The sequence below is a fragment of the Eumetopias jubatus genome, unplaced genomic scaffold, assembly GCF_037043125.1.
Source record: "Eumetopias jubatus isolate StellerSeaLion01/CBP00866 unplaced genomic scaffold, mEumJub1_p1.0 scaffold_16, whole genome shotgun sequence".
Taxonomy (NCBI): Eukaryota; Metazoa; Chordata; class Mammalia; order Carnivora; family Otariidae; genus Eumetopias; species Eumetopias jubatus.
The window spans coordinates 93000654-93016649 of NW_028274822.1; the positions used below are offsets into that span (position 1 = coordinate 93000654).

General features: G+C 50.2%; 1 protein-coding gene and 1 pseudogene across 9 annotated transcripts in view; both read left to right on the plus strand.

Moving 5' to 3' along the window:
• The window catches only part of EP400 (E1A binding protein p400), a 98163-nt gene that overhangs the window by 1166 nt on the left and 81001 nt on the right, over positions 1-15996 (plus strand). For 8 of the 9 annotated variants that reach the window (XM_028095830.2, XM_088019548.1, XM_028095832.2 and 5 more), the window contains exons 2-3: positions 9308-9473; positions 12170-13530. In XM_028095830.2, coding sequence (XP_027951631.2) covers positions 12205-13530 — 1326 coding nt within the window. In that variant the 5' untranslated portion in view covers positions 9308-9473; positions 12170-12204. The remainder of the gene's footprint in view (positions 1-9307; positions 9474-12169; positions 13531-15996) is intronic. The other variant, XM_028095831.2, reaches the window with a different exon arrangement.
• On the plus strand, positions 5955-6804 carry LOC114202563 (large ribosomal subunit protein uL23 pseudogene; annotated as a pseudogene).

Sequence of the window (15996 nt, forward strand, 5' to 3'; positions counted from 1 at the left end):
GTGAAAATATATGTGTACATATATATATGTGTGTGTGTATATATATATGTATTAAAATTTATTTATTTATTTATTTGACAGAGAGAGAGACACAGCGAGAGAGGGCACACAAGCAGGGGGAGTGGGAGAGGGAGAAGCAGGCTACCCGCGGAGCAGGGAGCCCGATGCGGGACTCGATCCCAGGACCCCGGGATCATGACCTGAGCCGAAGGCAGACGCTTAACCATCTGAGCCACCCAGGCGCCCCACAGTTAATGTTTTCATGGCCCCTTGTTCTATCCATGTAGTTTTTCTTTTATAATTGAGATTGTATAATGTAATTTTATGTGCTTTTTTTTTAAAAAAAATATTTACTTAAAAGATTTTATTTACTTATTTCACAGGCACAGCGAGAGAGGGAACACAAGCAGGGGGAGTGGGGGAGGGAGAAGCAGGCTTCCCGCTGAGCAGGGAGCCCGATGCGGGGCTCGATCCAGGACCCTGGGACCATGACCTGAGCCGAAGGCAGATGCCTAACGACTGAGCCACCCAGGCGCCCCTGTAAAAATATATTTTGAAACTAAGTCATCCTACCACCCAAAGATAAGCACAGTTAATGTTTTTACGGCCCCTTGTTCTATCCATGTAGTTTTTCTTTTATAATTGAGATTGTATAATGTAATTTTATGTGCTTGTTTAAAAAAAATATTTACTTATTTAAAAGATTTTATTTACTTATTTGACAGAGAGACACAGCGAGAGAGGGAACACAAGCAGGGGGAGTGGGAGAGGGAGAGGCAGGCTTCCCGCTGAGCAGGGAGCCCGATGTGGGGCTCAGTGCAGGACCCTGGGACCATGACCCGAGCCGAAGGCAGACGCCTAACGACTGAGCCACCCAGGCGCCCAATTTTATGTGCTTTTAAAAACAGCATGATCACGTGCTGTTAGGCCTTGTAAGTAATTCCTGTTAGTGCTGTAGTATCCGCAAACCATTATTTACTCTCTTGTATTGGATCCACCGTTTCTTGCCTACTCTAGGCCGTGGCTCTAGCATTCTTGTCTTCAGTTTATCTTCTCTCCAAAGTATTCTTACCGACATTAAATCCTCCAGCTACTCTTTGTAGGTCTTAGCTTCCTCTTATACCACAGTTAGAAAAAAATCACGTATTCCCTGTCACCATTTTCTCTTCTTCTCATTTCTCTTGAACCAACTTCAGGTAAGCTTCTGGTCCTCCCGTCCCCTCTCTTCTCCGACACCGCTCCTCTTGGGAGTTAACACCAGTGCTGTTGTATTGCCCAGGCCCCCTGTGGGCAGCCTCTGACCTGGTCGCCCGTGGTTTCCTTGAAACACTGTCTCCTCATGGCACGGAGATGCCACTCCGTTGGTTCTCCTTTTACCTTGCTGGTTGCTTCTCATCTCCTTCACCTGTAAATATTCTAATGCCCCGGGGCAGTCCTCAGACCTCCTCTCTGGTCTGTACACCCAGGTGATCTCATCCTGTGTCAGGACTGTAGGTCACGTGTCAGCATGTCCTGAATGTGTATCTCCTGGCTGGATCTTCCTGTTGCAAGTTCCAGACCGCACTTTTACTTGTGTGAGACGTGCAGCTTACACGCTGTTGCATTTCAATTGGAGGCAGCTCCACATTCATAGTTGCTCAGGTCAGAACTCTCCTGTGATCTCTGCTTTTCTTCCACATCCTAAATCTGATCTGTCCACACTTTCAAAATCGAATTCAAACCTGACTGCTCCTCACTGTCTTCTTGACTACAGCTGTCCTTCAACCGCTGCCCCCCCATCTCTTACCTGGCTCATTCCAATGCCCTCCTCCCTGCTTTGCCTGCTTACGTGAGCTGTTCTGCACTTGAATCTCAACACAGCAGCTGAGTGATGTTTTTAAAACAGAACTCAGATTGTGCACTTCTTTGCTCAAAGCTCTCCATGGTTCTTATCTCAGAAAAAAAGCCAATGTCCTTCAGGCGGTTTATGAAGCCCCTTGTGAGCAGGTCCTTACTGCCCCTGTTGCCTCCTGTCACTACCCCGCACTCCTTGTCCCCTGGCTCAGTCACACCTGGCTGGGGGCCCAGGCACACATTGGCTCTGTGTGCAGTGTTGGGGCCTTACTTGCCATGGTCCTAGTCTCTCTTTTCAGAAGCCCCTCTGCAGAGAGGCTGCCCACGTAGCTCACTGTCTCCGTCCCTTGCAAGAGCTCTGCCATTGCCCTTCTTGTCTGCCACGTACTGCTGTGTGTGTCTGCTCCCTTCTGGGGGCAGGGACTATGCCGTGTTCACTGTCGTATCCCCAGTGCTTCAAAATAATGCTCGATGGAGTAAGCCTTCAATAAATATTTGTTGAGTAAATATAATAACAAACAAATTCTTTTCTAAAGCAGGTGGATTTGGTAGGAACCTAGGCGTACAGGGGTAATGAATGATTCTAGGGGTTGCTGAGGAATAGAACTCACATGCTTAGAAGAGGGAAGCTGGCTCTTCCAAGACGGACAGACGCATGCAGGGAGCGAGGTTGATGTGAGTAGAGATGAAAGGCAGTCAGCTTGGAGGTGGGAAGGCGTGAGGCCGTTCAAGGAAGGAGTCAGTCACCTGATCTTGCATTCAGCATGAGGTTGGGTGTGGCATCTCTTCAGGTGGACTGTGTGTAGCCTGTCTTGAGTGCTGGCAGTGAATTCTGTCTGTCCCCCCCCCCCCCCCCTTTATGTCTCATTGCTCCCCGTGCATAGGAGGGAAGTTCTCCTTTTCTGTCAGGGGATTTGTGACTGCCCAGCTTGGCCTCCGGGGTCCACCCCTGGAACCGGGTCTTCCAGTCCCTGAGGTTCTGCAGTCCCAGTGTGGAGGTGGTCTCTGCTTGGCTAGTCTGCTCCTTTCCTTGGAGTCTAGGGCAAGCCGCTGGTTGTGTCTGCAGCCTGTGGCAACTCGAGCCTCTTTTCATAGGTGAAAGAGCAGGGTCTTCCTCAGGGAGCCTGGCTCTGCTCCTTAGCCACTTGGAGAGGAACCGTGTGCCCATTGCCTTCAGGAGTCCAGCCTGGCCCTCATTGTTTTCTTCTGGGCAGAGCCTCTGTCCTTCGGGCCTATATTCTCAGCCCCGCCCCCTTGTGGTTCCTGCTTTATTTCTAGTCAATGGAAATTTTTATCTTGTTTTGGTGCATTACTGTAGAAATAAATTTAAAAAATCATTTATGTACTGAGTGAAGGGAAGGCCTTTGGATAACCTCACATTCCTATTTTACTTAGCTTTTTTTTTTTTTAATATACTTTACACATCGTAGTATTCCTTTTTCTTGGTGTAGAATTCTGAGAATTTTGATAGATGTGTAATTTCCAGGACAGTCAGGATTCAGAACAGTTTCTGGGGCACCTGGGTGGCTCATTCAGTTGAGCGTCTGACTGTTGATTTCGGATCAGGTCATGCTCTCAGCATAATGAGATCGAGCCCCGTGTTGGGCTCCATGCTCTGTGTGGAGTCTGCTTGAGATTCTGTCTCTCCCTCTGCGCCTCTTCCCATTGGTGTGCACGTGTGCGCTTTCTCTCTCTCTGAAGTGAATAAATCTTTAAAAACCCCAAAAAACAGCTTCTTTACCCCAAAGCTCCTCCCCCTCGGCAGCCGCTGATCTGTCACTGTGTTTTCTGTCCTTTCTGGGATGTCAGTTAAAGGAACTCCGTGGGGAGCCTCTTGAGTCTGGCTTCTTTCATTGAGCATAATGCATTTGAGGTTCATCCAGGTTGTTGTGAGACCAAAGACTCGATTCCTTCTGCTGCTGGGTGGGCTGGACGTGTGGGTGTGCCACATTCGATCCAGTTCCCTGCTGTTGCTGGCCCCCTGATGTGAGCGGTACCCAAGCGACTCGCCTTGTGCTGTTCAGATGATACACAAGGACGCGTGGGATGACAGGGTTCCTCTTCGCTCTTTCTCCCCATTCCTGACTTTCTCCCTGGGACTAGCTGATCTGGTTTGCACTTTTCCCGGTCTCTTTCTACACAGTAGAAGCTGCATTCTCCATGATGATGCTGTTTCTCACAAGGGGCTGGAAATTGGTTCTTGGGAGGAGGGTGAAAAAAATCTTAGATACGACGGTGGTTTGTGGCCTCACAGAGGGCCACAGTGCATCCAGAGATCTGTGCTATGGCTGTGGTATTAAAATTTCACAGGGTGTCAGGAGGGATAAGGAGAAGAAAGGTCTAAACAGGCCCCTCAGGAGCTGTGGGTAAAAAGTTGAGAAACAGCAGCGAGAGGTACGGTGAGTTGGGGGCTTGCAGCTTTATGGCTTGTGTCTGAGGAAGGACTTCTTCAGTTTCTCTTGATTCCCTCCCAAGCTGAGATCGATCCTGCCTATCTGGGGAGCGCAGGGCTCTCTCTGTCCCATTGGGTTAAGGACCTGCCCCCACCGCCATGACTAAGCTCCTGGTGTCATAGCCTGTTAAGTTAGAAGGGACATGGGGACCTCAATCCCTGTTTCCCCACCTTGGCACTGTGATGTGGCATGTGGCACAGTGAAGCCCACAGAGTTTTAAAACTCCGTGTGGCCCAGTTTATGTCACTTGGAATTTACACATTTTAGGAATGAGTGTGGAGCCTTCCTAATCTGCCCTGAGGGGAGGGGAGTGCACGCTTTTTCAGTATTTGGGATTTTTGTTATAGCCTTGACTTTGTTTTTATTTTTTACTTATTTATTTTATTTATTTATATATATTTTAAAGATTTTATTCATTTATTTGACAGAGACACAACGAGAGAGGGAACACAAGCAGGGGGAGTGGGAGAGGGAGAAGCAGGCTTCCCACGGAGCAGGGAGCCCGATGCGGGGCTCGATCCCAGGACCCTGGGACCGTGACCTGAGCCGAAGGCAGACGCTTAATGACTGAGCCACCCAGGCGCCCCCAGCCTTGACTTTGTTGAGCGGTATCTCCTGTTGCTATCCTATGCGGAAAGTCTTTTTCCTGTAATGTTTTACTATGAAAAATTTCAACAATACACAGAGGTTGAGAGGATTTTACAGTAAACTACCTATGTACCCATGACCTAGTTTCCGTTTTTCAGTATTTTGCTATCTGCTTTATCACCCATCCATCTATCCGTCTTGTAAGGTTTTGGGAAGCATTTCAGGTAAGTGAAAGCAGTGTTTAAGCTTCTCCCCCTCTTTTTTTCTTTTCTTCTCCCTCAGGCAGAGGTACTTCTTCCATTTTTTTGGTGTTTATCACATTGCTTAGGGGGGTGCAAGACCCTTCCTAGAAAGGGCTGGAGCGCAGGCTTACCAGGGAGGAGAGGGCAGAGAGCATTCTCTGCAGAAAGACGTTTGGGAGGGTGGCAGTGTTTTCCAGGAAAAGAGGGAGGTTTCATGTGGCTCAACATGGGTGTTTGGGGGGAAGGTCCTTGTGTAGCCGCCACTGCTGGGGATGGACTCCGTCTCCCTGAGCTGCTTCCTCACAGAACCGAAACGTGGTGGTGGCCGGACCTCACAGGCCTCAGACCCGACTTGGCCAACACTGAATGCGTTACAGCCGCATGTGGGATGCCTCAGCAGCGTCCCTCACCCTGATGTGTCTTACCCACCTGTGGCCATTTCCTAGGCCTGCCAGGCTTACCTGTTTGCTGGTTTTCAGGAGTGTGAGTTGGGTGTGCATCAGCATCTCTGTTTGTAGAGAGCCTGAGTGGAAAAGAGAAGCTTTGGGGCGCCTGGGTGGCTCAGTTGGTTAAGCGACTGCCCTCGGCTCAGGTCATGATCCTAGAGTCCCGGGATCGAGTCCCAAATCAGGCTCCCTGCTCGGCGGGGAGTCTGCTTCTCCCTCTGACCCTCTTCCCTCTGGTGCTCTCTAGCTCTCATTCTTTCTCTCTCAAATAAATAAACAAAATAAAAAAAAAAAAAGTTTGCTTTAGTCTTACTCCCTTGACTTGTTTTTAGCCTCAACATTAACTTCAGGTTGAAATTCAAATAACATTAAGTGACGGCCCTTTTACGAAGATGGCGCCGAAGGCTAGGAAGGAAGCCCCTGCCCCTCCCAAAGCCGAAGCCGAAACAAAGGCTTTGAAGGCCAAGAAAGCGGTGCTGAAAGGCGTCCACAGTCTCAAAAAAAAGAAAATCCGCACGTCACCTACAATCCGACGACCCGAGACACTGCGTCTGCGGAGGCAGCCCAGATATCCTCGAAAGAGCGCCCCCAGGAGAAACAAGCTTGATCACTATGCCATCATCAAGTTCCCCCTGACTACTGAGTCAGCCATGAAGAAAACATTAGACAACAGCACACTTGTGTTCATTGTGGATGTCAAGGCCAGTAGGCACCAGATCAGACAGCTGTGAAGAAGCTCTACGACATTGACGTGGCCAAGGTCAACACCTTGATCAGGCCTGATGGAGAGAAGAAGGCATATGTTCGACTGGCTCCTGACTTTGATGCTTTGGATGTTGCCCACAAAATCGGAGTCATCTAAACTGAGTCCAGCTGGCTAAATCTAAATATAAATTTTTTCACCAAAAAAAACCACATTAAGTGACGGCATGACTATTTTTTCAAAGATGGATAAGGTTAAAACAGTTGGGAGCCACCGTCCTAAAATCTCCTAGTCTTCTTTGCCTCTGTTGTCTGCTGAGGCGAGGCTGCCTACTTGCTCGTCATCGTGTCTTGGCCCCACTGCCCCTAGGGTCCTCCGTTCTGCTAGGATGTCATTGCTTGTAGGCCATTTCGGGAGGCAGAACTAGGAGATGTGTTTTAAGGGAAAAATCCATTAAGTTCATACTCCTAGTTCTCATCCAGCAGCACGACGTTATTCCCTTGTCCCTTCCTTCCCTGTTCCATTGGTGACTATGTTGTCCTTCCTAGAGTTCGATTGTTTGCTTCTTTGTACGTTGGGTTTTAGGGAGTTTTTCATTGTTATCGATTTAGTTGTGTTTCTTGACTATGTGACTCTTTAACACGATTCTAAAAATCAAAGTGTTACAAGCTGGTGTGCTCAGGAGTGTCACTTTCTTCATCGCCCTGTCACTGCTCGCACCACCCGAGTAGGCTGTCAGCCTCATTTGTTTCTGACTTCTTCATGAGCTCCTTTTGCAGATACTTATGGGGTGTCAGTGCTTGTAGACTGTTGGAGTGAACTTAACTAGGAAATATATTGTTTGAGAAAAAAATATGTGTAGTTTTTTTTTTTTTTTGTAGAAAAGAATGCAGGCAAGATGTATCTATTTGTACATCTGTCTCTCTTTTCCCCTTATGCAAGGGTAGGGTCCCGCAGTCTTTTGGACTTTGTTTTACTTAATGCTAGAATTCTGGAAATCACTCTGTACAAGTTTGCAGAGAGCTTTCTCCTTCATTTGTACAGCTGCGTGCTGCTCCATCAAATGGATGCACCAGATGGAGTCACTAGTCTCTGAATGTGGACGTGTCGCTTATGTCCAACGTTTTGTGTTTACGAAGAATGCTGTAGTGACTGAACTTCATGTTTTTGTGCTGGAGGTGCATTTGTAGTGGGACTAGTGGATCCAGCATGTGTAGGAGCACGGCAGTTCTGTGGGGTCATGCCAGACCCCCGTGTGGCCTCGGACAGCTCCCACAGCTCGGCTCAGCCGCATGCTTCCCCATGGCCTCACCAGCAGTATGTTGTCTGGCTTCTGAATCGTTCCATCTGGGAGATGAGAAATGGCATTTCAGCTTAGTTGTAATTGCAATTCTTTTATTAGGAGAGATGATTTACAAGTTAATGTCCTTGAAAAATTCAGCTTCAAGTCTTCTTGGAGTTCTACTTTGTTTTACTGATTTTTGTAATAGGAAATGTCATTTCATAAGTAAGGGCTGGGAGTGAGTGATTGAGTCAGACATTTAGCTCGTTACTTGTGAGCATCCTTGTAGAGATACTCAGTGTTTTGATGGATCACGAGGGCCAAGTCTAGGCCCTGGTTTTTGCATTTGGAGTCATGGACTGGTCCTTACTTTTATTTATTTTTTTTTAAAGATTTTATTTATTTATTTGACAGAGAGCCCAAGAAGGGGGAGCGGCAGGCAGGGGAGAAGCAGTGTCCTCGCTGAGCAGGGAGCCCGATGCGGGGCTCCATCCCAGGACCCTGAGATCATGACCTGAGCCGAAGGCAGACGCTTCACCGACTGAGCCGCCCAGGCGCCCGGTCCTTATTTTTGGCAGGCTGGACTGTCTCTGACAGCTCCGTGTTTGCCACTGGGTGTTTGCTCACAGTCTGCTCTTTGGCTCGTGCTCTGTGTGCTGGACTCGGGTGGTGTCATGGTTGTGCAGGAACACTTCCCCACGGTAACAGCAGTGCTCCCTGTGTGACGACCAGTGCCCGGGTCCTGGCGTTGGCCTGGGGGGTGCATTGTGCATGGTGACAGGTGCACCTGACCATGGTGACAGGATTGCAGAACTGCCTGAAGCAGGGGAGATGGCCCCTGGCTGGATCTGGGAAATGTGGGGGCAGAGAGGGAGGTGGGCTTGGGAGGGGAGCCAGGCTCACAGTTGCTTGTTAAGGGGAAGAAGAGGGTTCCTGATCGCCAGTGGCCTGGACTCTGGCTGCTCGCAGACGGGAAGCTGGGAATGGAGGGTGGTCAGCGGGAGCAATTCCAGGCTTCAGCAGGGGGCCCAGGAGCAGCTGCCGGAAGTAGCCAGTCTCTCGAGCCCTCTCGTGGGTTCTGGCCTGGGGACCCCTGCCCTACACTGCCCGCAGAGTGCACGTAGTGTTCCTTAGAGTGGCATTTTCCTGGTGTCTAGATGGGCGTCTTTGATGTCATTGTCGTCCTGACAGTGCAGCAGGGGGAGGCGGTGAGTGCGGCATGCGGTGACCTGAGGGCTTGCGCCCCGCTCCCTGCCAGGCCGCAGGCCTGCTCTCACCTCGTGCTGCTGATGCGGGCCTTGGCCTGCGCAGTACCTGTGCGGGGCGGTGAGCTGAATGGTCGGCTCCAGCTCTTTCAGACGGACCTCGAAAGTGGAAACAGCTACTACAGAGAAAAAGTTGTTTCGCCGTTGGTGGTAGCTTTGCTCCCCATCGGGGTGACTGTGGCACATTTTTGGGGAAGGCTGCTTCAGATGAGCAGTTTCTTTATATTGTCGTCCATTGGGCTTGTTTCTCTAACTTGACTATAAGCTCAAGGAAGTCGGGAAGTTGAGGTATAATTTACATGTAGCTAAGTTCACGCTTTAGTGTGTGGCTCTGTGACGTTGGGCAAAAGAACGTGCGTAACCATCCTCACGAATCAAGTGGAGAAACGGGTCCACACCCCCAGACTCCCTCCTGCTTCTCTCGAGCCGGCCCCTCCCCACCTTTAGCCCTCAGGCTCTGTCTAATCTCTGTCCCTGTGGTTTTACCTGTTGCAGAAGATCCTGTCATGTCCGTGACCTGCGCTGCGTGACCCCTGGGTCTGGCTCTGCCCCTGGCATCTCGCGAGTCGCGGTGTGGGTCTGTCAGTACTTTGGTCCTCGTAGCACCGAGGCGCGCTCTGCGTGAGGCTGCACCAGTGTTGTGTCCCTTCGCCGGGTGCAGGTCAGTATTCATGGTTTGATACGTTTCGTGGATAGCTCTTTCATTCTGTCTTTAACAGAGTAGAGCTTATATCATGTGATTTGTATCCTGCTTTTTTCACCTAATATGTCTGTGTGTTTTTCGTTTTTCTTAGAGTCTTTGTCTAGAACTTGGACACTGGATATTTCTGGTTACTTTTACTGTATTCTGCAATGCACATTCTTATGCACAATTTAAAAAAATAGGTAGGTGAATTTCCTCAGGAGAGATTTCCAGAGAGACTAGGACTAGGTCAAAGGTCATGGGGCGAGATGGGGTCGCTTCTGCTTTCCCAGCCCTGTTGCCTGCCCCGTCAGGCATGTTCTGGGCTCTGAGCCCTTTGAGGTCTCTGCTCCGTGTCCCCGTCTGCCTCCCACACCCCCTTCGTGGGGTTGGCAGGATGCCAGCTGTGTGATGTAGCATCTTGGCCAAGTGGATCTGGGGGATACTTATTTCAGTCTGTATTGCTTTTATTAGTGCTGAGGTTGGACGTTTTCCTTCAAGCTGGTTAAGTGGATGCTTTTTTTTTCTTCTTGTAAACTGTCTCTCGCCCTTATTTCACTTTTCTGTGGGATTGCCGTGATTTTCAGTTTGTATGAGCGCTTTCTACAGTATTAGTGGTAGCTCCCCATCATAACTACCCCAGACGTTCATGATTTCGATGATTTACGTTTGAGCTTTAAACATTTTTAAATTTTGCCTGTCTTCAAATCCATCTGTCTTTTCAGATACAACTTTACTGTTTTAAGTTTAGGAACTTGAATTCCCTTCAGAGCTTTAGTAAGTATGCGTTCTTGTACTCTCTGTGTATTTCTGTTTTCACATTTCTATAATTGGTATAAAACTTGGGATGTTACCTTATCAGATGCTTCATTTATTTTGGTGAATGATTTGTGGTGAGGATTTAAATAGGACTTTCAATCTGTGTCAGTGGTCGTGCAGTGGTCGTACCTTCCCCTGGTTTTGTGAATTGTTACATGTGGGAGAGCTGGTTTCTGGCCTTTGTTCTCTCTCCTTGCTCACCTTTGATGTTCTGGGAATGTATTCTAAGGAATAATCCTAAATATGCCCTCATGTGTGCGTTTGTCATGTGCGCTTGTTTACAAGGATCAGGAGCAGAAGCTCGTTCTGAAGGCCGCAGGCGTGCTGAGGCCCCTGGCCCTGAGCCACTGTGCTGGTTGGGGGCGAGGGTGGGAGAGCGCTGGTGGGCTGCCCGCGACGGCCCTTCCCCCCCTGACTTCCTGCTAGACGTGTGTGCTGCAGCTTGCCCACGGTCTTGGGACTCTGCCTTCAGAGATAGCCTTTCAGATCAGAAGGCACCGTTTCTGCCGCGTAAATAGGCGCTGATTTTTGTGTTTTCCCAGCCTTTACTGGTGTACCCCTAGTACCCCTCCATTCTGTAGCTTCTGATTTCACATGTCCATCTGTCTCAGCCAGGCGCCTGGGACTGGGTCCGTGTGTGTATGTATTTTTGCCCTGCAACTTTTGTAACTTCTGGTTTCTGACGTTTTTATCCCTGTTTTCCGTGAGATAGCTTGTGATGCCCTGCGGATGACAGGGCCGGCCGTCTTGCTTGTCTTGGGGGCAGGTGGAAGGAGCACCGAGACGTGGGGAGTGAGGTGTGTCAGTTAAGACCTGAGACTTTCCAGTGGTGGAAGGGCATTTCTGCCCCTGCCCTCAGTGGGGAGCAGACAGCCCCCGGGGCCTGCGGGGGACATGTCCCTCGCAGACACTGAGACTAGCTGGGTCTGACTTGGGGTACGTTCGGGGCCTCACCTCAGAACTGGCCGCCTCCTGCTCAGCCCTGTCCTGAGAGCTGACCCCCAGCATGTCTTCCACTCCCCCAGCGCCTCCCTAGTCCTCTGCACAAAGCAGTGTTTGGGCTGCGAGGCTCTTTGAAGCTATGGTACCAGCTCCAGAGGGTTTGCAGGCCTCTGAGGGAGACTCTCCCAGAGCATGGGCCCGAGTCTTGGCCATTCTTCTCTGTCTGAGGTTCAGGACGCCTTCCGGTTTTGTCCTGGCTCTTACTACAGGTCTAAGGCGAGGCTTTGGCACCCAGGCCCGGGCTGTCTCCCTCAGGAGCTTAGGGTCTGACACGTAATGGTTGGCTCTGTGTGTTTGCAGTTGATGTAGCCCAGAGGTTGGTGGGGTGTTCTGTTCTGGTGATGGGGTGATGGCAGCATACAGCCCCTGCCTGCATTTGGCAGCAGTCAGCGACTGCCTCCTGGGTACCTGGCGGTGCGTAGGGTGCTGTCCCTCCCCCAGGACGGACAGGCAGACAGCGCCTCTGCATGTGGGAATGGAGCAGGGCCACTAGGCTAGGAGAAGGCTTCTGGGAAGAAATGTACTGGTCACAAGTGCCAGCACTGGGTTCAGATCCTGCTTGGCCTTGAGCTAGTGATGTTGGTTACCTTCCGCAGTAGCTGGCTGGGGTGACCCACCTACGGGTCCCAGCAGTGACCCAGAAGGACCTGTTGCTCGTGTGTGTTGAGGGGCATCGTGTCCAGTGCCATCTCTTTCGTGGCTCGATAAGAATTCATGACTCATTTGCATCAGATGCCAGTTGGAACGTACCCTCAGACTGTCTCTCCAGTGTTGCTAAATGGTACTCTTAGTAAGTGCTGATCAGATGCTTACATTTTTCTTCAAGTAACTTGATCTTAACTTTGATTTTTCAGGAGAACATTAAGTTGGATTAAAAAGGGGGGCGATAATGCACCATGGCAGCGGCCCTCAGAGTGTCCAGCACCAGCTGCAGAGGTCCAGGGCCTTCGCCAGCAGCGAAGGAGAAGAGCAGGCCCACCCAAATCCACCCCAGTCCCCTGCCACGCCCTTCGCGCCGTCGGCCAGCCCATCCGCACCTCAGTCTCCTGGTTACCAAGTTCAGCAGCTGATGAATAGGAGTCCCGTGACCGGGCAGAACGTGAACATCGCCCTTCAGAGCGTTGGACCAGTGGTGGGAGGAAGCCCACAGATCACGCTCGCCCCTCTGCCGCTCCCCAGCCCCACTTCTCCAGGTTTCCAGTTCAGTGCCCAGCAGAGGCGCTTTGAGCATGGATCTCCGTCATACATCCAGGTCACCTCGCCTCTGTCCCAACAGGTGCAGACTCAGAGTCCCACCCAGCCCAGTCCCGGGCCGGGGCCAGGCCTGCAGAGCGTGCGGGCGGGCACCCCTGGCCCTGGCCTGGGCCTTTGCAGCAGCAGTCCCACTGGAGGCTTCGTGGATGCCAGCGTGTTAGTGAGGCAGATGAGCTTGAGCCCGTCTAGTGGCGGGCACTTTGTGTTTCAGGAGAGCTCGGGCCTTGCTCAGATGGCTCCGGGCACCCAGGTGCAGTTGCAGCACGCAGGGGCTCCTATCGCGGTCCGAGAACGGAGACTGTCACAGCCCCACGCACAGTCTGGGGGCACTGTCCACCACCTGGGACCCCAGAGCCCCGCGGCTGCGGGTGCGGCCAGCCTGCAGCCCCTGGCCAGTCCCGGCCACATCACCACGGCAAGCTTGCCACCCCAGATCAGCAGCATCATCCAGGGGCAGCTGATCCAGCAGCAGCAGGTGCTGCAGGGGCCGCCGCTGACCAGACCCCTGCTCCCTGGGGTCGGGGTCGGGGTCGGGGGGGCTTCGGCCTTTGGGATGACCTCCCCACCGCCCCCTACCAGCCCCTCCAGGACTGCGGTGCCCCCGGGCCTCTCCAGTCTTCCTCTCACGTCTGCGGGGAGTGCAGGGGTGAGGAAGGCCCCCAAGAAGTTGGAGGAGATCCCCCCGGCCTCTCAGGAGCTGGCCCAGATGAGGAAGCAGTGCCTGGACTACCATTATAGAGAGATGGAGGCGCTGAAGGAGGCCTTCAAGGAGTACTTGATTGAGTTGTTCTTCTTGCAACACCTTCAAGGGAACATGATGGATTTCTTGGCCTTCAAGAAGAAGCATTATGCCCCGCTGCAAGCTTACCTCAGGCAGAATGATTTGGACCTGGAGGAGGAGGAGGAGGAGGAGGAGGAGGAGGAGGAGGAGCAGGAGCAGGCTGAGGTCATCAATGACGAGGTGAGCGACCGCGGTTTAGTAATCAGAGCACCGTGCTTCGCAGACTGGAGCCTAGGCACCTGTAGATAGAACATAACCCAACCTGTGAGCCTGGGGTGCTTCTAGGACGTGGTTTCATAAGGGTTTGATCCAGGAGTAAAACTGAAGATGTGTTTTGGTCTCTTCGTGCGTGGAGGGGCGGGGTGGCTCTGGGTGTCGGGACGAGGGTGCAGGACGGCCCCGTAGCAGCGCTGGCCCAGGACCGAGCACTTTGACCCAGAGCAAGGTCTTCCAGTTTCCGGAGGCTGGCCTGGCATGACCCAGCCTTCCCCGTAGTCAGCTGGGGCTGTGGGTCTTGTCCAGCACGGAGGCTGGAGGTGTGGACACCTTCCGGCTACTTGTGTAGATTTCGCATTTTACTTACGCTGGTCCACCATTAAAAACACCACGAATGTGGTTTTTAAACAGGGATTAGAATCACTAGCTTTTTAGAGTGTATCAGTCATGATTCCACATCACTAGGTATGTCTGTATGGTGTCTTCATGATGAAAATAGTTATTATGGCAAAAACTGGGAGAATTTTTCAATTTTTAGGTGTACTCTCCAATTTGAGGTATTTTAAACTCACATGTGTGCAGATACCTACTGAGTGATATTTAACATAGAATCTTTTTTAGATAGTGAAATTTTGGGGTGCCTGAAATGGGTGCTTCATACATCCCGCATTTGAGATTTTTCAGCACTGTAGTGATTCCTAAGATCCTTGTACTTGTGTTTCCTGAAAAAGGAGCCACTCAGCCAGGGCAGTAGTGAGGGACACCGTAACGCACTGTATTTTGTGCCTTTGTGTCGTGTAGTCTGCAGTGTGTTGGTGGAGCTTACTTTGTTTTACGGTACAGCTAAAGCAATCTGACTCTGCGTCAGCTCTTCTCCTGCAAAGAAATCAGCCTTTGCTGAGCAAAAGCTGGTCTCTTTGCTCTGCTGTCCTCATTGAGATTTATGGACATATCTGTGTGGCTTTGCCATTTTGTGTTTTCTTTAACACCCTCTCCAGAAAGGATCATTTTTATTTTCCCAAAAAGTTTATGTGATTATTTTGAGGATTACACCTCTGTTGCCATGAAATAGTGAAATTCAGTTCTCTCTCTGTTTGTACAGTTTTGTCTGTAGGCTCAGTCCCCCTCATGTGTGCTAATGAGGAGACCCGACTCCCCTTTTTTGCACCTTCCTGCTGAGATAGACCCACACACGGCAGGCGGTGGGGTGGCAGCCGTGCAGATGGCCTGTGAGGGCGTGAGGGCTTTGCTGCTCAGAGACTGCCTGCCGTTCCTTTGTTTATAGTTGGAAGTTGCAGAATCTGAGCTCACGTTGGAGTTCCTGCAGGATGTGCACTGGAGTTAGGTCGTTAGGTCGTAAATCCACCATAAGTCAGTTTAGTGTCCTTTTAGAGGATTTCATGCAAAAAAAGCATTCCATTTTTAACCACCAGACGTCACTGAGCTATCAGCATTAAAATTCTGACAAAATTTCGAGCAGTCTTAAAAATTATGTTGCCTTTTTTTCTCAAAATATTTCCTCTCAGGTAAAGGTTGTGACAGGAAAGGATGGGCAGACTGGTACTCCTGTTGCTATAGCAACCCAGCTTCCGCCAAATGTTTCTGCTGCTTTTTCATCCCAGCAGCAACCGCTTCAGGTACTTTTCGATGGTTCTCAAATGTAGCCTCATCCCAAACTTTCCTTCATCCAGATATTTTAACCTTCAATTTTACTATTTGCTCTCCAGCATTTTTTTCCAGAGCCCATTCCTTATTTTTAAAAAATTAAAAAGTCTTCCTGCATATAAGATGATAAAATTAAGTTGCATGAGTAAATGACAACACGGATTTTAATGCATTCTTATTTTTTGTGTTGAGTGTGACGCAGTGGTAGCCTTCGCATGCCTGTCACCTAATACTTACAGTCCTGTTGAATGTGTACTCAGGATTCCTTGTGTGCTGTGTTTTAAATGTTGGTTCTTTCCTGTGTCTTCTATCTGTATTTTTAAGAACAGTGCAAAACAGAACAAGAAGAAAAAAAGATTTAAGCAGGTGGTAACTTGGTATTTTCCGCAGCTGGAAGAAACGCTGAAGTCAGGACCTTAGGCCCCACCCGGATGTCCACTGAGTGCACACTGAGTAGCGTTAATTGTTTGGAAACGAAATCATTCAGTGTTAGATCAGTGATGCCAAGAACCTGAAAGGACAGGTCAGATTCTCCCAAGAGGGAATGGATGGTTCTTGGTTTGGAGAGTAGTTTCATCTTGTGGTGATACATTTTTTTTTTTAACTTTTTTATTTTTAATTTTGCTATAATTTCAAACATACGTGAAAGTTGCAAAAAGAGTTTCCCAAGGAGCCCCCTTTGTGCCCTTTACCCGGGTTCACCAGATGTGCACTTTTTGCCCCCCTGTATTGTGTTCACTCTGCTGTATGTGTATACACACACGT